This window comes from Pelobates fuscus, chromosome 9, assembly GCF_036172605.1.
Source record: "Pelobates fuscus isolate aPelFus1 chromosome 9, aPelFus1.pri, whole genome shotgun sequence".
In the NCBI taxonomy this organism is placed as follows: domain Eukaryota; kingdom Metazoa; phylum Chordata; class Amphibia; order Anura; family Pelobatidae; genus Pelobates; species Pelobates fuscus.
Window position 1 is genome coordinate 7,435,031 of NC_086325.1, and position 26,924 is coordinate 7,461,954.

General features: G+C 46.6%; 2 protein-coding genes across 2 annotated transcripts in view; one reads left to right on the top strand and one right to left on the bottom strand.

Moving 5' to 3' along the window:
- Positions 1 to 12,500, bottom strand: part of SAE1 (SUMO1 activating enzyme subunit 1) — a 43,194-nt gene extending 30,694 nt beyond the window's left edge. Inside the window, exons 1-3 of the mRNA XM_063431050.1 lie at positions 12,349 to 12,500; positions 5,822 to 5,933; positions 2,724 to 2,897 (exon numbers count right to left, since the gene is read on the bottom strand). Of these exons, the coding sequence (XP_063287120.1) occupies positions 2,724 to 2,897; positions 5,822 to 5,933; positions 12,349 to 12,434 (372 nt within the window). The 5' untranslated portion in view covers positions 12,435 to 12,500. The remainder of the gene's footprint in view (positions 1 to 2,723; positions 2,898 to 5,821; positions 5,934 to 12,348) is intronic.
- Positions 12,501 to 24,151: 11,651 nt separating this feature from the next.
- The window catches only part of ZC3H4 (zinc finger CCCH-type containing 4), a 37,571-nt gene continuing 34,798 nt past the window's right edge, over positions 24,152 to 26,924 (top strand). Inside the window, exon 1 of the mRNA XM_063431049.1 lies at positions 24,152 to 24,464. Coding sequence (XP_063287119.1) covers positions 24,370 to 24,464 — 95 coding nt within the window. The 5' untranslated portion in view covers positions 24,152 to 24,369. The remainder of the gene's footprint in view (positions 24,465 to 26,924) is intronic.

Here is a 26,924-nt window from a genome sequence, read left to right on the forward strand (position 1 = left end):
GAATACCATTTTCAGGAGCTGTAAACCCTCATGTTAATCAAATCTGCCCCAGAAAATACCATGTGAAGCAGAATATTAACACTGCAAGATTTAAAATGGGGTAATAGACATCTAAATCATACAACATAATGTTGTCTTTATTTCTTCCCAAAAACTATCCAAACAAGGTCAACAGGTCTGGCATTTCACTCGTTACTGGACGTCCATGGAGGAGACACTTGCAATGAAACGGACAAAACAGGTTTGCTACAAAACAAAAAACGATCCACTGTGTTGATCACATCTGCAAATAGAAACAAAACAATGGATGGGGACGAAACCCATTGTTTAAAGGAGAAACTAAAGTAAAATCCATCGCTCTTTCACCCCTATTCTCGCAGTAAACACGTCTTAGGACAAATGCACAAACAGCCATTCTCCACCACGTTACACTCCTATACATCGCCACAAAACCTAAAAATAGGAGAACCTCCTGGGGCCACTGAAAATAACAAATGGAGTGGCAGAGAGGCATGTGAGGTCCGTGACCTCCCTTTGACAGGGGCAGGCTGGAGCCCTGCCAGGCCATTCTGCTATTGTTTGGCCATTGTCACCAGAACAACATGTCATTGTCAGACAAGAGCCCCTTGCTCGTTTTGCAGAATAATCTGATGGAACCATTTCTCCTTCAAATCAGCTTCCTGTGATTACATTTTGTTTCATGCAAACAGGAAAAGGAAAAAAAATGAAGAGAAGAGTTTATATAGAGTATGGCGCACGCCATCACATCACCTCGGAAGTCATGTTTCCTCCCCTATTTATTTAGAAATCACAGTAACTGTATGCAGAGGGAAGAGCCAGTAGGGCTCAAAGACTACACAGAAATTCAATACCAAATGCAGCTATTTTAGAACACATGGGACATCCTGCCAATATGCGCTTTTATTTTCCTTAAAGTTACCCTATAGTCACCAGAACAACTATAGCTTATTGTATTTGTTCTGGTGAGTAGAATCATTACCTTCAGGCTTTTTGCTGTAAACACTGTCTTTTCAGAGAAAATGCAGTGTTTACATTACAGCCTAAGGATACCTCCACTGGCCACTCCTTAGATGGCTACTAGAGGTGCTTCCTGGGTCAGTGCTGCACAGTGTGACAGCCGGTGTCTCCACCCTCTGCATGTAGATACTCAACTTTCCTCGTAGAGATGCATATATTCAATGTATCTGAGATGATGCTGATTGGCCAGACCTATGTTTGACTTGTGCTGGCTCTGCCCCTTATCTGCCTCCTTCACAGTCTCAGCCAATCCTATGGGGAAGCATTGTGATTGGCTCAGAACACAACTTCTGATGAGGTCAGGAGACAGAGGCAGCAGCTTCAGATTTGAATACAATTAAGATTTCACTATATTTATGGAGGCAAGAGGAGGTAGAAGGTGGTTTTAACACTAGAGTGTCAGGAATACATGTTTGTGTTCCTTTAACAGGCTCATCTGGAAATAATGTTTTTAGTATTTATCGCACTCCTTATCTGGTCCCTACATACACTTTTACTGCATAACATTAGCGCAATACAGTCCTGTTAAAAGAGTGCGATATTTCGTTTTATAATAGTGAAACAACAATGTATACATTCGTCTAAAACCTCTCTACTAGTCACTAACAGACAGACACTTTATCCTTAAAGATTACTCCAAACACCATAACCCCTTCATTGATTTGAAGTGGTCATGGTGCGTCGAGTTATAAGTGCAGTGTTTCTCTATAAAACATTGAATCTCTGCTCCCCCTCTGGCCACATCATTAGCAAACCTGGAACAGCCCCTATCTGCCGACTGCCACCAACGTGAGATTGTTAACTTGGAGTCAGAAACATCACGTTACCCAAGTGAATATGGAATAACTTGCCTACTGCCATCAGACTCTCCCCTAGTCTTCAATCATTTAAGAAGGGCCTTAAATCCCATCTCTTCAGGAAAGCGTATGGCCTCCCAGAGTAATCTCTCCCTTACATACCTGTCCCTATGGAATAGTGCTTTGCTCTCTCCTCCAGCTCTGCTTCACTCCTACTTGATATTTCCTATCCTAATGTTTCTAATACCCCACCTCCTATAGACTGTAAGCTCATTTGAGCAGGGTCCTCTTCAACCTATTATTCCTGTCAGTTTTCTTGTAATTGTCTTATTTATTGTTACATCCCCCCCCTCTCAAAATATTGTAAAGCGCTACGGAATCTGTTGGCGCTATATAAATGGCAATAATAATAATAATAATAATAATATATACCAGACCTCTGCACTCTGTCACTCCATGAATATCAATAACCCTATAGCCAGGCTGCATTGTGGGAATAAAGATTGTTACCATTACTGCCAAGGAATCCCTATGCTGTATGTTAGTAACATGCTTATGTATTAGTACGGCAATCAGAGGACAGACACACATCAGCAAAATACCCATGGCTAAATTAACGGGATTCTGCCCCCGTAAAACTAATGACAGGTTTCGGTTTCCTACGGGATAAACACAGTGGATGAGACCAATTAAAATGACACATTTAGTACACACAAGGTGTTCCGGTTAAAATAGTTAATTTAAAAAAAATAGATAAAAAAAGCCCTTTATCTATCTAATTTGCTAGAAGCTTGACTAACGGAAAATATAAATATAGAGGTTTATTAAATGTAGTCTGATGCAATCAGTAAATCAAAGCCAGAATCTCCCTCTGAACCAACTACTTACAGCATCGAACTGTGTGAAGAAATCCGCTGATTTATCTGCCAGGTTTTCCGTGTCCACCTGTACGTCAACCATAGGGTTAAGGCTCTGAGCACGCTCTAACGAAGCCTCTGCTCTGTTGCGGCCGAGAGATCCAGAAGGAATCAGGAACTGAGCTCTGGAGTCCTCCTCGGACACCTATTTTAAACAGAAGAGTAATTTATTAAACTTATTACAGCAACATAATAAATGCAGAGTGTGTACGGATAGGAGACGTGTTAGAACACAGTGTTTATTAGGGGGCCTGGGTGGGACGGGGCGAGGATTGTTCACATTGCCAACACAATACAGATCAGTGCCTGCTCCAAAACTGTTAAAACCTCTGCAGCTTGGGCCATTGTTGGATCTCCGAGTACATTAATGTTGCTGCAGAGATTTTCCCTAAAACAGTCATGAAACCAATATGGTAGTATATTATAAAACAAATTACAAAAAATATAGAAATTATCACTATTTACATAAAACCAATTGTTGTCAAAGTGTGTTCCCATTACGTATTTTCCCGACCCTTGAAAACAAATGGTGCGACAATTTCCCGTGTTTTATTAGGTGCCCCTGTCTTTTTAATAACACCCTAAGGAAATGCCCACTTTCGGCTCCTAAATGATCAATTTACCCAGCCTCAATAAGGCAAAGACAAAACTGGATAATTTAATATCAGATTGAACTGCTACGGACAGTTATATCATTGTTTAAATGGTAAAAAGATTGAGTGAAACAGATTGCTTGGCATTCGTGCACTCAGCCTCATTAAAGCCAAAGTCGCTTTGCCCTCTTCATTACAGCAGTTGTACCGGCTCAAATGGAAGCATTGTAAACGTCGCCCTCTAGCGGGAATTCCAAATTCAGCAGAAATTTCATTCAGAAAAGGAAACACAGCTGTGTGTCCCTGGCACTTTTAGTATCTCTAAAGTTCAATTTACAAAGCAGGAGATAAAACTTCAAGTAAGTTGCATCTGATTGCAAGTAAAACCATATGGTTTTCATGCAGGCTGTGTCAGTCACAAATAGGTGAGGTGTGGCTAGAGCTGTATAAACAGAAACAAAAAGGATTTAACTCCGAAATAGCAGAGAATTGAATAGTGAAATTTCATGGGCATGATCTACACACAGAAACGGCTTCATTAAGCCAACGTTGTTTTGATGACTAGAGTGTCCCTTTAAATACATTCAACTGTGAAAGAGATGGCAAGGGAGAAGACATTTAAAGGGACACTATAGTCACCTGAACAACTTTGCCTTTCTTGAAGCAGTTTTGGTGTATATAACATGCCCCTGCAGCCTCACTGCTCAATCCTCTGCCATTTAGGAGTTAAAACCCTTTGTTTATGAACGCTAGTCACACCTCACTGCGTGTGACTTGCACAGCCTTCCATAAACACTTCCTGTAAAGAGAGCCCTATTTAGGCTTTCTTTATTGCAAGTTCTGTTTAATTAAGATTTTCTTATCCCCTATGTTAATAGCTTGCTAGACCCTGCAAGAGCCTCCTGTATGTGATTAAAGTTCAATTTAGAGATTGAGATACAATTATTTAAGGTAAATGACATCGGTTTGAAAGTGAAACCATTTTTCTTTTCATGCAGGCTCTGTCAATCATAGCCAGGGGAGGTGTGGCTAGGGCTGCATAAACAGAAACAAAGTGATTTAACTCCTAAATGACAGTGAATTGAGCAGGGAAATAAGCTAGAGTAATTTAGGTGACTATAGTGTTCCTTTAAACAGAGAAGGCATAGAGACTGTCAACCAGTTAGCAACATTAACACCAACATGCTGTGCAGCTAAATACAGATTGGGATTGAAACGTGGGATCCAGTGCAGCTGCTCGAAGAAAGCTTGTACACGGCCTGCTGAGTAGTTTTCTAGACGTTTCACCTTCTCTCTTGTTTGTACATAACTATTACTGCAGGTTGTACTGTTGAGATAATCAATGTGATGAAGAGGCCTTGCGGAACCAATTAAAAACGGTTTAATTTGACACGCTCAGTCAACATTCTACCAGCATCCTCCAAACTGACAGAACATCAGGACAATCAGAATATGCAGAACCATTCCACTCCAGAGCAGTGGTTCCTGACCCAATCCTTAGTGCATACTTAGTGAACATTGGAAGAGAAATGGTAAATGTCTAATCCAGACTCCGTGCCTTGGTTGGGTCCAGTGGCAACTCAAGGACACTTCACAGGCTGATCACAGAAAATGGGATTTTTGTATAATGATTGTCAGACGTGCGTCAGAAAGCAAGCACTAGAGTGCTACCCCACATATGCCAACCAATTTTTCAATGAAAAACAATAAATGACTGAGGATTAGCTGACTAACATTTGCCAGTTTCAGCTAACTTCAACAATCACTGGTTGCATGCATTGCATCAATAAAAATGATTATTGAACTGAGCAGCCACTTTAGCACATTATTATTATTAATTTTCTAGATTTAGACACCTATGTAGAAGAAATGTGCAATACTGTTATGTTCTGTATAATAGTGGGCAACACACGCCTTGGTTGGACAATATCCCCAAAGGTCAGCTACAAAGACTCACGAGAAATTGTACGTCGGAAAAAAGCATTTAAAGAACAAGCAGATTTGTTAATTGAGAAATTTACACAGAAAAACTACCCCAAAAACATTGGGCTAAAGCATAAAGTGAAGTAATTACAGTAGATCAAAATTAATCTTTAAACCAGACATTGAGAGCAACAACAATTACAATCACTAGCAGGTTTCTATTCTTGCGGCAAATGTGCAGGATGTAAACGTAGTAAAAACAAAACATTAAAAGAAATTAACAAATTTCAAACTAAATACAAAGAAGAGGATTTTAATGTCAATGATTTTATTACTTGTTTTAATAAAATGTTATTTATATTTTAATTGGTCCATGTGTGCTGCAATATGTTAGCTGGACAATTTGTCCAATTTATAAAGGTATTTATCAACATATAAATAACATTCAAAAAGGCTTTGAAGGATATGTGATGAAGGATATACGGCTTGGGCAGTCTTGCAGACAGGAGGGGACACTGGTACACAGAGGGCTCTGTAATATTTGCACACTTACCTGCTGATAATCAAGCAGAGTTAGTCCTTTCACTCCAGCCAAAATCAGATTCTTAGCCACTTCAGCTCCCAGGCCTCTCATCCCAACCAGCAATACTCTGGATGAACGGAGCCTGGACCATAAAAACAAAAACACAAAAAACAAACACTCAAACATCTGCACTTAATGGTGGAACATTAACTAAAGAAGACTGTTTATATACCGAGGTAATTAGAGAATGACGACACACCGTACAAAAACACAGAATAAGGAACAGCACAACATTTTTTTATTTTTTTATTTTATAAGGCTAGATCAGTTAAATACAGGGGTTCAGTTCCGCTATATGGCCATATCATGTTAACCACTACTTCACAGTACCCCAGTATTGGTGGATTCTAGACCAATATTAATAAGTGACACAAATTAAACACATACAATAAATGTTAGCCATGTACATCATTTCTTACTGCTATTTATTTATAAGGAACCAACAAATGATGTAATGCTGGATACATGGATTGTTCTGTGGGTACAGCAGAATTGAGCTCCTTTTTCATGTGTTAAAATCAGACAAAACATGCACTACATAGTCTTATGTAAATACTGATTTTTGTCAAAAAGGGGGACAGAGCTTCATTCCCTCCGAGGTTTGCACCAAGAAGAGCGTGACGATTACGACAGGGCTTGACAAATTTGCTTGGAATCTAGGAGCCAGCCAGAAAAGTTAGGAGCCAGAGAAATAAACACCAAAAATACAATTCTTAAAGGGACACTATAATCACCAGAACCTCTACAGCTTAATGCAGTTGTTCTGAAGTCTATATCCCGTCCCTGAACGCTTTTCAATGTAAACATTGACTTTTCAGACAAAAGGCAGTGTTTATATTGCTGCCTGGTAACACCTCTAGCGACAGTCACTCAGATGGCCTCTGGAGGTGCTTCCTGAGTCAGTGCTTCACAATGTGCAGCACCTATGTTAATGTTCCCTATAGAGATGCATTGATTCAATGCACCTCTATGAGAAGTTAAATTGGCGCAGTGGCATTTTGCCGTGCATGCGCAATAGTCTTCCAATGATTTATGGGGAAGCATTGGATTGGCTGAGATCGTCAAATTGATAATCTCAGCCATGGAGGTGGGGCCAGCCGTAGCGTCATCAGCATGACATGGGTCCAGTAGGGTTGCTGTCATTACTCAGCTCCCTCTCGCGCACTCTTTAGTGAGCCGGGGGCCGGAGTGACATCATAACCTGGCTCCCAGCATCACTGCAAGCCACGCGAGGGAGCAGAGCAGGGGGATTACAGCACACTGGCCGCGGCATTTAGTCATCCGTCCGCCTCCCTCTGCACTCCATTACTTGGCCGTCCCCTGTCAGCTGTCCGCCTCCCTCAGCTCTTCATATGCTGGCCGCCCGCCTTCCTAAGCAATAAGTGAGCTGGCCGCTTCACTCCCTCGGTCAGCCGCTCGCCACCGTCTCACAGCTCTCCATGAGCCGGGCCCGTCTCCCTCCCTAAAATCTCAATGAGCCGGCCGCCTCCCCCAGTCCTCCGTGTTCCAACTGCCTGCCTCTGCTCTCAGGCTGCCGGTCACCTCGGGGCTAAACAGGCTCACAAATCCCTGGTGCCAGGACAAATTTCCTGGTCGCCATGGCAACCGGGATTTGTCGAGCCCTGGATTACGACATCCCCATTGAACCCCAGAGAAAGGATCCCATCGAGCTCTACCAAAGGTAGGAATGCTGGGTGGAATTAAATTGAATGAAAACGAATAATTTGCGAGTGAGTGTTGGGGCATCTGTCTGTCAATGAGTGCATGTGCGCTTGTGTCAGTAAGTGTGCACTGTTAGGTGACCACCCCTCCCTCTCCTCTAACCGCATAGCAATGGTGTATTTATTCCCTGATTTTCCTCAATGCCACTGGCGACTGGCAAAGCCTCCATGGCTGAGAATGAATCCTGATCAATGAGTGTACGTGCTCATGTTTAGGTTACCGGCCCCACTCTGACTGTATGGGAGTGGTGTTTTCGCTCACCATTTCCCAAAGTTGTGCTAGTCTTGCCTCGGCTGGCTCTGCCTTCATGACTGACGTAAACAATCTTGATCTCCGCCAATTCAATGCTTTCCCAAAAAAAGAAGCATTGAGAGGCTATTGTGCATGTGTGGCAAAACGCTGCACCAATCAGCATCTCCACAGAGAATCAATTAAAGGGACACTGTAGGCACCCAGACCACTTCAGCTCGTTGAAGTGGTGTGGGTGCTGTGTCCATACTGCACATAGTGCTGCAATGTAAAACAGTTCCAGAGAACTAGAATGTTTACATTGGAGCTTTAAGTCTGCCCTCAGTGGCTGTCTACCAGACAGCTATTAGAGTACTTCTGGAATTGAAACGGATCGGACACTTTTCTATGGAGAAATCCTAAGGCGATCACGGCCATTGACGCTCATTAGATCTCCTCGCCTGGGAGCATGGGCGGATTCAGGTAAGTGACTGAATGGCGTTTTAACCCCTTCAGCACTGAGGGAGAGGGTTACTTTAGAAATCTATAATGTCAGGAAAACGTGTGTTTTCTTGGTGCTATAGGATCCCTTTAATCTATATGGGGAACATTCATCGACTCCATGCACACTGTGCAGCACTAAGATACAAAGCACTTCAGTGGCAAGCAGAGTGACTACCACTAGAAGTGTTACTAGGCAGCAATGTAAACACTGCCATTTCTCTGAAAATACTTCTAGATTTTAAGAAAATTTGTCAAGCCCTGGTTTATGGAAGAAGCCCAATACCATTATGGGGTCGCTGCAGCGAGGGCTGGCACACTCTGCCCTGGGAGTCTACACAGGGGGGTGGGGGGACCCCATACACAGGGGGGGGGACCCCATACACAGGGGGGGGGTGGGGGGACCCCATACACAGGGGGGGGGGTGGGGGGACCCCATACACAGGGGGGGGGGTGGGGGGACCCCATACACAGGGGGGGGGGTGGGGGGACCCCATACACAGGGGGGGGTGGTGGGGGGACCCCATACACAGGGGGGGGGGGACCCCATACACGGGGGGGGGGACCCCATACACGGGGGGGGGACCCCATACACAGGGGGGGGGTGGGGGGACCCCATACACAGGGGGGGGGTGGGGGGACCCCATACACAGGGGGGGGGTGGGGGGACCCCATACACAGGGGGGGGGTGGGGGGACCCCATACACAGGGGGGGGTGGGGGGACCCCATACACAGGGGGGGGGGTGGGGGGACCCCATACACAGGGGGGGGGGGTGGGGGGACCCCATACACAGGGGGGGGGACCCCATACACAGGGGGGGGGGGGACCCCATACACAGGGGGGGGGGGGACCCCATACACAGGGGGGGGGGGTGGGGGGACCCCATACACAGGGGGGGGGGTGGGGGGACCCCATACACAGGGGGGTGGGGGGTGGGGGGACCCCATACACAGGGGGGGGGGGGGACCCCATACACAGGGGGGGGGGACCCCATACACAGGGGGGGGGGGGGGACCCCATACACAGGGGGTGGGTGGGGGGACCCCATACACAGGGGGTGGGTGGGGGGACCCCATACACAGGGGGTGGGTGGGGGGACCCCATACACGGGGGGGGGACCCCATACACAGGGGGGGGGACCCCATACACAGGGGGGGGGACCCCATACACAGGGGGGGGGACCCCATACACAGGGGGGGGGACCCCATACACAGGGGGGGGGGACCCCATACACAGGGGGGGGGACCCCATACACAGGGGGGGGGGACCCCATACACAGGGGGGGGGACCCCATACACAGGGGGGGGGACCCCATACACAGGGGGGGGGGACCCCATACACAGGGGGGGGGGACCCCATACACAGGGGGGGGGGACCCCATACACAGGGGGGGGGACCCCATACACAGGGGGGGGGACCCCATACACAGGGGGGGGGACCCCATACACAGGGGGGGGGACCCCATACACAGGGGGGGGGGACCCCATACACAGGGGGGGGGGACCCCATACACAGGGGGGGGGACCCCATACACAGGGGGGGGGGACCCCATACACAGGGGGGGGGGGACCCCATACACAGGGGGGGGGGGACCCCATACACAGGGGGGGGGGACCCCATACACAGGGGGGGGGACCCCATACACAGGGGGGGGGGACCCCATACACAGGGGGGGGGGACCCCATACACAGGGGGGGGGGTGGACCCCATACACAGGGGGGGGGGTGGACCCCATACACAGGGGGGGGGGTGGACCCCATACACAGGGGGGGGGGTGGACCCCATACACAGGGGGGGGGGTGGACCCCATACACAGGGGGGGGGGGTGGACCCCATACACAGGGGGGGGGGGTGGACCCCATACACAGGGGGGGGGGGTGGACCCCATACACAGGGGGGGGGGGTGGACCCCATACACAGGGGGGGGGGTGGGGGGACCCCATACACAGGGGGGGGGGTGGGGGGACCCCATACACAGGGGGGGGGGTGGGGGGACCCCATACACAGGGGGGGGGTGGGGGGACCCCATACACAGGGGGGGGGTGGGGGGACCCCATACACAGGGGGGGGGTGGGGGGACCCCATACACAGGGGGGGGGTGGGGGGACCCCATACACAGGGGGGGGGACCCCATACACAGGGGGGGGGACCCCATACACAGGGGGGGGGGACCCCATACACAGGGGGGGGGGGACCCCATACACAGGGGGGGGGGGACCCCATACACAGGGGGGGGGACCCCATACACAGGGGGGGGGGGGACCCCATACACAGGGGGGGGGGACCCCATACACAGGGGGGGGGACCCCATACACAGGGGGGGGGAGACCCCATACACAGGGGGGGGGGGGAGACCCCATACACAGGGGGGGGGGGAGACCCCATACACAGGGGGGGGGGGAGACCCCATACACAGGGGGGGGGGGGAGACCCCATACACAGGGGGGGGGGGGAGACCCCATACACAGGGGGGGGGGGAGACCCCATACACAGGGGGGGGGGAGACCCCATACACAGGGGGGGGGGGGAGACCCCATACACAGGGGGGGGGGGAGACCCCATACACAGGGGGGGGGGGAGACCCCATACACAGGGGGGGGGGGAGACCCCATACACAGGGGGGGGGGGAGACCCCATACACAGGGGGGGGGTGGGGAGACCCCATACACAGGGGGGGGAGACCCCATACACAGGGGGGGGGGGGGAGACCCCATACACAGGGGGGGGGGAGACCCCATACACAGGGGGGGGGGAGACCCCATACACAGGGGGGGGGGAGACCCCATACACAGGGGGGGGGGAGACCCCATACACAGGGGGGGGACCCCCCATACACAGGGGGGGGGAGAGACCCCATACACAGGGGGGGGAGGGGGGACCCCATACACGGGGGGGGGGGGGGAGACCCCATACACGGGGGGGGGGAGACCCCATACACGGGGGGGGGGGGAGACCCCATACACGGGGGGGGGGAGACCCCATACACGGGGGGGGGAGACCCCATACACGGGGGGGGGGGGAGACCCCATACACGGGGGGGGGGGGGAGACCCCATACACGGGGGGGGGGACCCCATACACAGGGGGGGGTGGGGGAGACCCCATACACAGGGGGGGGGGACCCCATACACAGGGGGGGGGACCCCATACACAGGGGGGGGGGACCCCATACAGGGGGGGGGGACCCCATACACAGGGGGGGGGGACCCCATACACAGGGGGGGGGGGACCCCATACACAGGGGGGGGGGGACCCCATACAGGGGGGGGGAGACCCCATACAGGGGGGGGGAGACCCCATACACGGGGGGGGGAGACCCCATACACGGGGGGGGGGAGACCCCATACACGGGGGGGGGGGGGGAGACCCCATACACGGGGGGGGGAGACCCCATACACGGGGGGGGGGGGAGACCCCATACACGGGGGGGGGGGGAGACCCCATACACGGGGGGGGGGAGACCCCATACACGGGGGGGGGGGAGACCCCATACACGGGGGGGGGGGGAGACCCCATACACGGGGGGGGGGAGACCCCATACACGGGGGGGGGGGGACCCCATACACAGGGGGGGGGGGACCCCATACACAGGGGGGGGACCCCATACACAGGGGGGGGGACCCCATACACAGGGGGGGGGACCCCATACACAGGGGGGGGACCCCATACACAGGGGGGGGGACCCCATACACAGGGGGGGGGACCCCATACACAGGGGGGGGGACCCCATACACAGGGGGGGGGACCCCATACACAGGGGGGGGACCCCATACACAGGGGGGGGACCCCATACACAGGGGGGGGACCCCATACACAGGGGTGGAGACCCCATACACGGGGGGGGGGGGGGGAGACCCCATACACAGGGGGGGGGGGAGACCCCATACACAGGGGGGGGGAGACCCCATACACAGGGGGGGGGACCCCATACACAGGGGGGGGGACCCCATACACCCCCTCATACTGTGTGAACTACAATTCCCATGACGCCCAGCCAGTATAAAGGCCGCCGAGCATCATGGGAGATGTAGTTCCCGGCTGTTACCTATTCTGGGCCTCCAGCCCCCACAGCCGGATCTGCCGGTCATACTGCGCCGCCTCCTCCTCGCTGATCACCGCCTCCTCCACCATGCTGCCCGCCGCCACTGCCGCCCGCACCGAATGAATGGAGGGGGAGGGGCAACGCTCGCCACGCTCACCCCGCCCCTTCCGCTCGGAAACCCGCCGTCTGCGCCACTTGACGTCAGTCTGCGCGCTGATTGGACAACGAGCTCTCTCCTTCATGGGCACGTGGTGGTGGGGCGGGGTGATAATGCCCACAGTAATGGCTGCCCAACGCATGCCAGCCACCATTATTATTATTATTTATTATTATTTATATTAGAATTATTAATATTATTTATAGTATAATTATTATTATTGTTATTATTATTAATTTTTATTATTATTAATATTATTGTTATGATTGTTATTATTAACCCCTTCAGGACGGAGTCAATAGTGCACGTTCTGATCAAAACAAAACGTAAACAAAAACTGGAATTTGCGCTATATGTCTGTTCACCCGTAGTTCCCCTCTTTCATATTAAATGCACCCACACTTATTATATATCATTTTGTTCAGGAGAAACAGGGCTTTCATTTCATATAAAATATTTATATATGAAACAATTTATTATGAATAAAATAAAAAAAAAAACTGTAAGAAATTTTAATTTTTTTTTTTAATTTGTATTTCCGTCTGCCATTTTAGCTGTAAATGTCATAATACTGTTAGGTTTTACTGCAACAAAATGCACATATTTGTAATCAGCGATGTCTCACGAGTACAACAGTACCCCCCATTAACAGGTTTTATGGTGTTTTGGAAAGTTACAGGGTCAAATATAGAACGTTCCATTTTCAAATTGAAATTTGCCAGATTAGTAATGTTACCTTAGAGACGGTGTGGTAGCCCAGGAATGAGAATTACCCCCATAATGGCATACCATTTGAAAAAGTAGACAACCCAAGGTATTGAACGTGGGGTATGTTTAGTCTTTTTTAGTAGCCACTTAGTCACAAACACTGGCCAAAGTTAGCGTTCATATTTGTTTCTGTGTGAAAAAAGCAAAAAACTAATATTTGGCCAGTGTTTGTGACTAAGTGGCTACTAAAAATGACTGGACATACCCCATTTGCAATACCTTGGGTTGTCTACTTTTGCAAAGGGTATGCCATCATGGGGGTAATTCTTATTCCTGGGCTACCATACGGTCTCAAAGGCAACATAACCAATCTGGCAAATTTCAATGTCAAAAAAATGAAATGTGAGCCTTATATGTGACTCTCTAACTTTCCAAAACACCATAAAACCTGTACATGGGGGGTACTGTTATTCTTGGGAGACTTCACTAAACACAAATATTAGTGTTTTAAAACAGTAAAACATATTACAACAATAATATAGTCCATAAAAGTGCCGTTTGTTTGTAAAAAATGCAAAAAACGTCACTTTTACTTAAAATATCATCGTTGTAATACAATTTACCAGTTTGAAACACTAATATTTGAGTTCAGCGAAGTCTCCCAAGTAAAACAGTACCCCCTATATACAGGTTTTATGGTGTCTTGGAGAGTTACAGGGTCAAATATAGTGCTTGCGAATTAAATTCTCTGCACTTTCTCCCTGTGTTGTCAGGCATGTCAATCAAATTTTAATTAATTAAATGACATAATTATGTTAAAAAATTACTTAAATATACACGTAGAATTTTAATATATATGCATTTATAGGTATTTAAATTCTACGTGTATACTAATGTAATCTTTCATGTAATTATATGTATTTATCTATCTATATATATTTGCGGTTATTTGTATTTTATCTATAGATAGATATATATAGAATGTCATTCTAAGTGTATTCTGTTTCCAATATATATATATTAATAACAAAATACAGTTAGAATGAAATTACATATGAATATATAATTTATTTTAAATTTTGTTTCAATATTTTATTTATTTATTTTATTATTTTATTTATTTATTATTGTAATTATACGTATATATATATATAATATATATATGTAGATCTATTATATATATAATATATAATATATATATATATACATATTATATATGTAACGTCATTCTAAGTGTATTTTAATACTAATATATATACTAATATTAATATTAAAATACATTACGTATGACGTTACATATATATAATATGTATATATATTATATATATAATATATATACATATATTATATATATATAAATACTTGTATTTTATTTTAACATGTGTATTTAATTTTTTTTTTTACACTACCTACCAGCAGGGGGACTCTCTAATATTTTAGACAGTCCCCCTGCTGGCAGATCCATAGCCAGCTATAGGGGGCCATGTGATCGCTCTTTGAGAGCGATCACATGGCCCCCGGGGGCCTCATTTGCCGGAGGGGGGCTGCCTTGGCTCTCAGGCAGACCCCCAGAAGAGGATCGCGGCGGAGGTAAGTATAGCTTACCTCCTGGGGGCTTCAGCCGTTACGGCGTTCTATGCCGCCGCAACGGCTTTAAAGCCCTTTAAAGCCGCGACGGCATAGAACGCCGTAACGGCGTTAAGGGGTTAATATTATTTTTATTATTTATAAAGGGCCAACATACACCCCAGCGCTGTACAAACACAGAGATATCCCACAGACCTCGGCGGCCTTAAATATTCCCTAATTTACTGAAAATAATGAATTCAGATTTATTTACAGGAGAGCCGCAGGTTACTAGAGACCCCACAAATTCTCCATATACAAGGAGCCAAGAAAATTCACGGCTCCCGGACCCCGAGTCTCACAGCGGCCACGGCTTGGGGTCCACGAGATTTCAATCTCAGCGGTCACAATTTACCGGGAATTCATATCGTCTCTCAGGGTCCACGAGATTTCAATCTCAGCGGTCACAATTTACCGGGAATTCATATCGTCTCTCAGGGTCCACGAGATTTCAATCTCAGCGGTCACAATTTATCGGGAATTTATATCGTCTCTCGGGGTCCACGAGATTTCATTCTCAGCGGTCACAATTTATCGGGAATTTATATAGTCTCTTGGGGTCCACGAGATTTCAATCTCAGCGGTCACAATTTATCAGGAATTTATATCGTCTCTTGGGGTCCACGAGATTTCAATCTCAGCGGTCACAATTTATCAGGAATTTATATCGTCTCTTGGGGTCCAAGAGATTTCAGTCTCAGCGGTCACAATTTATCGGGAATTTATATCGTCTCTTGGGGTTCAAGAAATGTCAATCTCAGCGGTCACAATTTATCAGGAATTTATATCATCTCTCGGGGTCCAAGAAATGTCAATCTCAGCGGTCACAATTTATCTGGAATTTATATCGTCTCTCGGGGTCCAAGAAATGTCAATCTCAGCGGTCACAATTTACCGGGAATTTATATCGTCTCTTGGGGTCCAAGAGATTTCAGTCTCAGCGGTCACAATTTATCGGGAGTTTATATCGTCTCTTGGGGACTAAGTAGTTACTGACAGTATAGAGATAGCCACCTACATCTTAGCTTCCTGTCAATAATTGTTATAAGCTCCGCCCTTTACACCTGGCAGTCAGTATAGAGAGAGCCACCTCCATCTTAGCTCCCTGTCAATCATTGTTATAAACTCCGCCCTTTACATCTGGCAGTCAGTATAGAGAGAGAGCCACCTCCATCTCAGCTCCCTGTCAATCATTGTTATAAGCTCCACCCTTTACACCTGGCAGTCAGTATAGAGAGAGCCACCTCCATCTTAGCTCCCTGTCAATCATTGTTATAAGCTCCGCCCATTACACCTGCTGTCAGAATAGAGAGAGCCCCCTCCATCTTAGCTCCATGTCAATCATTGTTATAAGCTCCGCCCTTTACATCTGGCAGCCAGTATAGAGAGAGCCACCTCCATCTTAGCTCCCTGTCAATCATTGTTATAAGCTCCGCCCTTTACACCTGGCAGTCAGTATAGAGAGAGCCACCTCCATCTTAACTCCCTGTTAATCATTGTTATAAGCTCCGCCCTTTACACCTGGCAGTCAGTATAGATAGAGCCCCCTCCATCTTAGCTCCGTGTCAATCATTGTTATAAGCTCCGCCCTTTACACCTGGCAGTCAGTATAGATAGAGCCCCCTCCATCTTAGCTCCCTGTCAATCATTGTTATAAGCGCCGCCCTTTACACCTGGCAGTCAGTATAGAGAGAGACACCTCCATCTTAGCTCCCTGTCAATCATAGTTCTAAGCTCCGCCCTTTACTCCTGGCAGTCAGTATAGAGAGAGCCACCTCCATCTCAGCTCCCTGTCAATCATTGTTATAAGCTCCGCCCTTTACACCTGGCAGTCAGTATAGAGAGAGCCACCTCCAACTTAGCTCCCTGTCAATCATAGTTCTAAGCTCCGCCCTTTACACCTGGCAGTCAGTATAGAGAGAGCCACCTCCATCTTAGCTCCCTGTCAATCATTGTTATAAGCTCCGCCCATTACACCTGGCAGTCAGTATAGATAGAGCCCCCTCCATCTTAGCTCCATGTCAATCATTGTTATAAGCTCCGCCCTTTACACCTGGCAGTCAGTATAGAGAGAGACACCTCCATCTTAGCTCCCTGTCAATCATTGTTATAAGCTCCGCCCTTTACACCTGGCAGTCAGCATAGAGTGAGCCCCTCCATCTTAGCTCCCTGTCAATCATAGTTCTAAGCTCCGCCCTTTACACCTGGCAGTCAGTATAGAGAGAGCCACCTCCATCTTAGCTCCCTGTCAGTCATTGTTATAAGCTCCGCCCTTTACACCTGGCAGTCAGTATAGAGAGAGCCACCTCCATCTTAGATCCCTGTCAATCATTGTTATAAGCTCCGCCCTTTACACCTGGCAGTCAGTATAGAGAGAGCCACCTCCATCTTAGTTCCCTGTCAATAATTGTTATAAGCTCCGCCCTTTACTCCTGGCAGTCAGTATAGAGAGAGCCACCTCCATCTTAGCTCCCTGTCAATCATTGTTATAAGCTCCGCCCTTTACTCCTGGCAGTCAGTATAGAGAGAGCCACCTCCATCTTAGCTCCCTGTCAATCATTGTTATAAGCTCCGCCCTTTACACCTGGCAGTCAGTATAGAGAGAGCCACCTCCATCTTAGCTCCCTGTCAATCATTGCTATAAGCGCCGCCCTTTACACCTGGCAGTCAGCATAGAGAGAGCCACCTCCATCTTAGCTCCCTGTCAATCATTGCTATAAGCTCCGTCCTTTACACCTGGCAGTCAGTATAGAGAGAGCCCCTCCATCTTAGCTCTCTGTCAGTCATTGTTATAAGCTCTGCCCTTTACACCTGGCAGTCAGTATAGAGAGAGCCACCTCCATCTTAGTTCCCTGTCAATCATTGTTATAAGCTCCGCCCTTTACACCTGGCAGTCAGTATAGAGAGAGCCGCCTCCATCTTAGCTCCCTGTCAATCATTGTTATAAGCTCTGCCTTTTACACCTGGCCGTCAGTATAGAGAGAGCCGCCTCCATCTTAGTTCCCTGTCAATCATTGTTATAAGCTCCGCCCTTTACACCTGGCAGTCAGCATAGAGTGAGCCACCTCCATCTTAGCTCCCTGTCAATCATTGTTATAAGCTCCACCCTTTACACCTGGCAGTCAGTATAGAGAGAGCTACCTCCATCTTAGATCCCTGTCAATCATTGTTATAAGCTCCGCCCTTTACACCTGGCAGTCAGTATAGAGAGAGCCACCTCCATCTTAGCTCCCTGTCTGTCATTGTTATAAGCTCCGCCCTTTACACCTGGCAGTCAGTATAGAGAGAGCCACCTCCATCTTAGCTCCCTGTCAATCATTGTTATAAGCTCCGCCCTTTACACCTGGCAGTCAGTATAGAGAGAGCCGCCTCCATCTTAGCTCCCTGTCAATCATTGTTATAAGCTCCGCCCTTTACACCTGGCAGTCAGTATAGAGAGAGCCACCTCCATCTTAGCTCCCTGTCTGTCATTGTTATAAGCTCCACCCTTTACACCTGGCAGTCAGTATAGAGAGAGCTACCTCCATCTTAGCTCCCTGTCAATCATTGTTATAAGCTCCGCCCTTTACACCTGGCAGTCAGTATAGAGAGAGCCACCTCCATCTTAGCTCCCTGTCAATCATTGTTATAAGCTCCGCCCTTTACACCTGGCAGTCAGTATAGAGAGAGCCACCTCCATCTTAGCTCCCTGTCAGTCATTGTTATAAGCTCTGCCCTTTACACCTAGCAGTCAGTATAGAGAGAACCGCCTCCATCTTAGCTCCCTGTCAATCATTGTTAGAAGCTCCGCCCTTTACACCTGGCAGTCAGTATAGAGAGAGCCGCCTCCATCTTAGCTCCCTGTCAATCATTGTTATAAACTCCGCCCTTTACACCTGGCAGTCAGTATAGAGAGAGCCACCTCCATCTTAGCTCCCTGTCAGTCATTGTTGTAAGCAACGCCCTTTACACCTGGCAGTCAGTATAGAGAGAGCCGCCTCCATCTTAGCTCCCTGTCAGTCATTGTTGTAAGCTCCGCCCTTTACACCTGGCAGTCAGTATAGAGAGAGCCACCTCCATCTTAGCTCCCTGTCAGTCATTGTTGTAAGCTCCGCCCTTTACACCTGGCAGTCAGTATAGAGAGAGCCACCTCCATCTTAGCTCCCTGTCAGTCATTGTTGTAAGCTCCGCCCTTTACACCTGGCAGTCAGTATAGAGAGAGCCACCTCCATCTTAGCTCCCTGTCAATCATTGTTGTAAGCTCCGCCCTTTACACCTGGCAGTCAGTATAGAGAGAGCCACCTCCATCTTAGCTCCCTGTCAATCATTGTTATAAGCTCCGCCCTTTACACCTGGCAGTCAGTATAGAGAGAGCCACCTCCATCTTAGCTCCCTGTCAATCATTGCTATAAGCTCCGCCCTTTACACCTGGCAGTCAGTATAGAGAGAGCCCCTCCATCTTAGCTCTCTGTCAGTCATTGTTATAAGCTCTGCCCTTTACACCTGGCAGTCAGTATAGAGAGAGCCACCTCCATCTTAGCTCCCTGTCAATCATTGTTATAAGCTCCACTCTTTACACCTGGCAGTCAGTATAGAGAGAGCCACCTCCATCTTAGCTCCCTGTCAATCATTGCTATAAGCTCCGCCCTTTACACCTGGCAGTCAGTATAGAGAGAGCCCCTCCATCTTAGCTCTCTGTCAGTCATTGTTATAAGCTCCACCCTTTACACCTGGCAGTCAGTATAGAGAGAGCCACCTCCATCTTAGCTCCCTGTCAATCATTGTTATAAGCTCTGCCCTTTACACCTGGCAGTCAGTATAGAGAGAGCCACCTCCATCTTAGCTCTCTGTCAGTCATTGTTATAAGCTCCGCCCTTTACACCTGGCAGTCAGTATAGACAGAGCCCCTCCATCTTAGCTCTCTGTCAGTCATTGTTATAAGCTCCACCCTTTACACCTGGCAGTCAGTATAGAGAGAGCCACCTCCATCTTAGCTCCCTGTCAATCATTGTTATAAGCTCTGCCCTTTACACCTGGCAGTCAGTATAGAGAGAGCCACCTCCATCTTAGCTCCCTGTCAATCATTGTTATAAGCTCCGCCCTTTACACCTGGCAGTCAGTATAGAGAGAGCCACCTCCATCTTAGCTCCCTGTCAATCATTGTTATAAGCTCCGCCCTTTACACCTGGCAGTCAGTATAGAGAGAGCCACCTCCATCTTAGCTCCCTGTCAATCATTGTTATAAGCTCCGCCCTTTACATCTGGCAGTCAGCATTGAGAGAGCCACCTCCATCTTAGCTCCCTGTCAAACATTGTTATAAGCTCCGCCCTTTACACCTGGCAGTCAGTATAGAGAGAGCCACCTCCATCTTAGCTCCCTGTCATTGTTATAAGCTCCGCCCTTTACACCTGGCAGTCAGTATAGAGAGAGCCACCTCCATCTTAGCTCCATGTCAATCATTGTTATAAGCTCCGCCCATTACACCTGGCAGTCAGTATAGAGAGAGCCACCTCCATCTTAGCTCCCTGTCAATCATTGTTATAAGCTCTGCCCTTTACACCTGGCAGTCAGTATAGAGAGAGCCGCCTCCATCTTAGCTCCCTGTCAATCATTGTTATAGGCTCCGCCCTTTACACCTATCAGTCAGTATAGAGAGAGCCACCTCCATCTTAGCTCCCTGTCAGTCATTGTTATAAGCTCTGCTCTTTGCATTATTGGGGGAAGTTTTATCAATTTGGTCCGTAATCATTTTCTATTTATTAAATTGTTCTTAAAACGGTCTAAAAGGTGTTTTTTCTCTTATTGAGTCTGTTTTCACAGAAATAAACATTTCTGAGCAGAACATTTAATTTAATTTGGAAAAAGATTATGGTGAAAAAAAGTAGAGTAAAACAGACGATTTTTCTGGGTGGGGGAAATAAGTGACAGAAAAATTGAGAATTTACTTGCATTTAAGAAAAAAACAAAGTGCATTAAATCATGGTGTTTAGGGCAAAAAAGTGGAATATTTAAAAAAACTAAAAACTCCAGAATTAATAAAGTGTAGGAAAAAAGCCGTAAAATGTTCTGTGACACATTGATAAATCTCAGATTTTACCAGTCTCTCCTCCTCTAATGCTGTGCCGGACTGAACTAGATCGTGATGTAAAAAAACAAAAGAAGGGTTAATACAAGTTCTGGATGATTTTCAAGGCTGTAGTTTTATTTAATATTGTAATTTCCAGAGGAGTGACAGAGTGCTAGCAGTGTTCGATCTCTGTTTGCACCATACGTTGGCCTAACATTTAAAATGAATTGTGGAATTTCTGACAATTCTCTGTTTACCAAATAATCCTGTTTCTGTTACGACAGTGTTTACATTCATGTTCCGCATATTGTGTCTCTCCTACTGCTTTACCGTAGCCTGGGAACCGGAGTCCTACAAACCATCCAGCTTTGCTCCCTTTAACATTCCTAAGCAGACAATTCATGACAAGTAGGTCTGTCAGATTAGCTGGGTATTAGTTACTTGTCCTATTACCCTGACATAAAACATTATCTTCAGATATCTTCATAATCCTTTTATCCTACTTAACCTTCCTGATTCTTTCCAGGTCTGTCTTCAGTTTGCTTAGCAAGCTATCTATATATCTATCCATTATCTACGCTATCGATCTATCTATATATCTATCCATTATCTATCTATCTATTATCTACGCTATCTATCTATCTATTATCTACGCTATCTATTTATCTACGCTATCAATCTATCGCCTACAGCCTGGCACTTCTGTGAACAGCAGGCTAGCCCAGCTCTCTCAGCATATTGTTGCTGCCCAAAGTGCCATGCGACAGCAGGGTACCCTAGTGGCGGTGCTGGGAGAGTCCCAATTATTGTCAAACTGCTAGAAAAAAGTTGGACATTAACACGTTGCTTGAAGATTCTTTGTACTAAAACTACTACAATGGGCTGTCAGGACTGAATCCCCGTAATGCTTATACACAAACAATTATTTATACAGCACTAACATAATCTGTGGCGCTGTCCAATAACTAAACAAGACAAACACTCTAACTAAACATGTTTGACATACAGTAACAGTGGGCGAAGAAGGCCTTACTCCAAAGACCTCACAGTCTAAAGGCTTAGGTTTGGTTTGTTTTTTTCCTAATTTCATGCAAAGCTGTACCGGCTGTCTGGAGCCCATTCTTTTGTTTTGATTTAAATTGCTTGTTTTATTCATTAGATATGTGATACTGAGCCTTCCACAATTGCATGTAAAAATGTTGAGTGGATTCATTGTAATGTAAAATTAATTCATTTCATTGGTCAGTGTGTATTTGCATTTAACGAACAGGACTACAAGTTGCAAGCGTGGAACACAGGGCCGATTTATAAACAGGTTATTTATAACAATATACATTAAGGGAACTTCACTGATCTCAGATGCCGGCAGACACGTTTATCTCACCAGCCCTGCTAACCACATATCAGCATTTAATATCTACATTGATGTAAGTGTATTTCTAATTAGTATTTATTCAGCTAACAAGCTCTCTCCAACGCTGCGCAGTCTATGTTTCAACAAAATACTTGGAACAAAGTATCGTATTTACACAGACTGATTTCTTAACACATTTTATTTATTTATAAAATATTTTACCAGGAAGGATACATTGAGATTTCTCGTTTTACATTTATTGTAGTTTAAAGACACATTACTGGGAGTATTATTACTGTGGAGCTCTGTGACACATTACTGGGAGTATTATTGCTGTGGAGCTCTGTGACACATTACTGGGAGTATTATTGCTGTGGAGCTCTGTGACACATTACTGGGAGTATTATTGCTGTGGGGCTCTGTTATACACTCAGACACATTACTGGGAGTATTATTGCTGTGGGGCTCTGTTATACACTCAGACACATTACTGGGAGTATTATTACTGTGGAGCTCTGTGACACATTACTGGGAGTATTATTGCTGTGGAGCTCTGTGACACATTACTGGGAGTATTATTGCTGTGGAGCTCTGTTATACACTCAGACACATTACTGGGAGTATTATTGCTGTGGGGCTCTGTTATACACTCAGACACATTACTGGGAGTATTATTACTGTGGAGCTCTGTGACACATTACTGGGAGTATTATTGCTGTGGAGCTCTGTGACACATTACTGGGAGTATTATTGCTGTGGAGCTCTGTGACACATTACTGGGAGTATTATTGCTGTGGAGCTCTGTTATACACTCAGACACATTACTGGGAGTATTATTGCTGTGGAGCTCTGTTATACACTCAGACACATTACTGGGAGTATTATTGCTGTGGAGCTCTGTTATACACTCAGACACATTACTGGGAGTATTATTGCTGTGGAGCTCTGTTATACACTCAGACACATTACTGGGAGTATTATTGCTGTGGGGCTCTGTTATACACTCAGACACATTACTGGGAGTATTATTACTGTGGAGCTCTGTGACACATTACTGGGAGTATTATTGCTGTGGAGCTCTGTGACACATTACTGGGAGTATTATTGCTGTGGAGCTCTGTGACACATTACTGGGAGTATTATTGCTGTGGAGCTCTGTGACACATTACTGGGATTATTATTACTGTGGAGCTCTGTGACACATTGCTGGGATTATTATTACTGTGGAGCTCTGTTATACACTCAGACACATTACTGGGAGTATTATTACTGTGGAGCTCTGTGACACATTACTGGGAGTATTCTTTTTGTGGAGCTCTGTTATTCACTGAGACACACAGGGATGGGGGAAGGGGGGGGGGGGATTAGGACCAAAATAGGGACTGTCCCTCTGACATAGGGACACTTGGGAGGTATACACACACTCTTAAAACAGTTGTGATGCTGTTCCTTTATAAACAGTATGGAAAACCCTCTTCTTGGCAATTAGTTTGGGAGTAGCAGTGAAACAGTATAAAAAAACAACAAAAACCCAATAAAAGACATAGAAAGAAAAAAAACTACCAGACCCTTAATGCATTGGTAAGGGACAACGTTATAACCCCGCCCCCTCTGACGTTCCCCAGCCAGAGACTATGGAACCTACTCACGGGCCACGCCCTTTCCCACCCCAGGCAGGCGTGCCGTCCAATCAGAGCGTGCCATTTTCTGCCGCCTTCCCAACTCTCCGGAAACACCCGAATCCGTGACGTGGCCACTCCGAGCGGCTTCGCTGGGGCTTTGTGACGTCACGCCTCCCCTCCCCGAGCCGCCTCCTCCCATCCCTGCGCCGCCGCCATCTTGAGTCTGTTTCCTCCCTGCGCCACGAGCCACGGACTCAGCCCGCTCCCAGGGACTGGCACCCCAGGGCCCCCCCAGTGACCCCCCACACCCCCAGTGACCCCCAATAACCCCAAACTAAGCCTCACCCCGCCCTGCCTGACGTGTTACTGTGAAAACAACAACAACAACATCAACCACCAGTGGATTGGTAAACATTCCCAGTCTGGGCTCCATGGGGCCCCTGAGGGTGGAGGGCCCCTGATGGTGGAGGGCCCCCCATGCTTACTGTGACCCCCCAATAACAGACACTAATGGTTAATGTGGCCATGGAAGGCACCAGGGTCCATGAATCTTCCCCAACATCAAATCATCAAAATGAACCCTTCCTCCTCCTCCCAGCAGACAGGTCGAGTACCCCCATCTCTCTCTTTATTTCATCCAATGACATGGTCCACCCTGCAGGCACAGGGCTGGGGGGGAGAGGGCTGGGGGGTGAGGGGGGGTACCAGGTAAACTTGTCTATTATTATTATATCTCAGCTCAATGTTCATCTCTCTCTTTATTTCATCCAATGACATGGTCCACTCTGCAGGCACAGGGCTGGGGGGGTGAGGGCAGGAGGGCTGGGGGGGTGAGGGCAGAGGGGGAGGGGGCTACCAGGTAAACTTGTCTATTATTATTATATCTCAGCTCAATGTTCATCTCTCTCTTTATTTCATCCAATGACATGGTCCACCCTGCAGGCACAGGGTTGGGGGAGAGGGCAGAGGGAGTCTGGGGGTGAGGGCAGGGGGGTAAACAGGTAAACTTGTCAACTATTATTTATATCTCAGCTCAATGTTCATCTCTCTTTATTTCATCAAATGACATGGTCCACCCTGCAGGCACAGGGCTGGGGGGCACCAGGTAAACCTGTCAATTAATTTTATATCTCACTTCAATGTTTATATCTTATTATTTAAACATGACCATTCACCAGCATGACCATTGCATTCAGTACTTCTAACCTTTATTCCATCAGGTTTCCAATACAGGGAGAGAGCAGTATGATGCAAATCGTGTGAAATGTCTCATGCTTTACTTTTAGATGGGTTAAAAACACCAAGGGACCCTTGGTGGGTATATTTCTATATTATACACAGGGTTAAGCCGCTGCAAAAGGCAGTGGGATTGGGATCTTACTGAGTACAAGTGGGGGGATTTAATGTGAATGAGAATATTGATGTGTTGTGCTCCTATGCAAATGTCCCCCTTTCTCTCCTATGAATGCATGGAAAAACACAAACATTCATTGTTGTGGTGCTATACGTGGTGAGCAAAATTCGACAAGATTGAAAATGGCTGTTTTTTTCTTAAAATAAACTTTCTCCACCCTTCCCCCTATTCATGGCTTTTATACTGGACTGATGAATCAGCAAAACTGTCACATGTTCTTGGACTGCAACTCTTATCATTCCCAGCTTGGCTAGGAGTTACAGCTCAACAGCAGTACCCTATCAGGCTGCTAAACCAATTCGTTTTGGCTGGAATACACAAAAAGGCTTTTTAAAAAAAAAAATAATAATTTTAGTGTCAGCAGATCAAGAAAACATGATGTTCAATTTGCTAAATACAAGTTTAATCTGTTAAGTTTATTTGCGAAAACCGAGCAGAAATCACTCCATAACCTCATGATGTTTGTTCTGTTTCATTTTATCGCCTCTAGTTACATAATGGGTTTGAAACGCAGTGAGGGTGAAATAATTAACCAGTTTCTAATGCCATGTGACACAGATCAAACTGCATCATTTTGTTACTCTATTGACCAAAATGCATCGAATCCAATGAGATCCGTTTCAAGTTGCATAAATGTAGCATTATCCCAGGAATTGTTCCTCAAATTCTTAAACCTGGTAAACGTGCCTTTGGAAACGTCCTTTTCAGAAGGATTTACATTGGTTAATCTCCTACATGAAAGTAGCCACACTAAAAATCTTTCTTCTTTTTTTTGACCGTTTCATTTATTTACCTTCTTCATTTTGGCTGTATTAGAAATAAACCCATACAGTATTTATTTTTGTTAGTAAATATTTCCAAAGGACATTTTCTAATCAAAACTGAGTTTTTGTAGCAATGCAGTTTGTGATGTGAATATGCACAAAAAGGCGACAAATTGTAGTGAATTGAAAACCGATTTGTCACGTCCAGGCCACAGCAGCGGATCTGGAAAAATGGTCCAAGTCTGCTGTAGTTACAGCTTTCGTTTTTCTTCTCGCTGTAATTAGCTGTGTAGTGAATAAACCCAGCCATATCCTAAATATAACTTGTAGCTTTTAGCTGCCAGGTGGGCATTTTTCGAGTTAACCTGATCCTCATGGACATGGGGCATTTGTAGCATAGGACTGTGTAGTTGTGTATTCAAATTGTCAAAGTAAGGAATGTTTGTTGAAACATTACAGATTACATTTATTTGTAAATCGTGAGAACACTTAGTATCTGTTTTAACAAACTTTGTGTTATTTCCAATCACATGGCATTTCTGCAATGGTACACGTGGAGGAAAAATGATTGGATGTCATGTTACTTGTAGTTTGTTTTAATGAACAGTTTACATTGTGTATCGGTGCTGTGTTCAGTTAGGCCGGGCAGTTATGTTTGTTTGAGCTCTTTCCGACATCTGTTTTTTTTTGTTTTTTTTTTGTCTCTGTATACCAAATGCAGTGCTGGGTTTACTTATGTGTTCTGTCGGGAGGTACATGAATAGTTCTCGCTGCTTTGCAAGATGTAGATATCTCATACTGGCAAAGGGATGTATTCGGTAAACAGGGAATTGCAAAAACAATGCGTCTCTAAAGTGCCAGTAAAGGCACGAAATGCGACATATCCC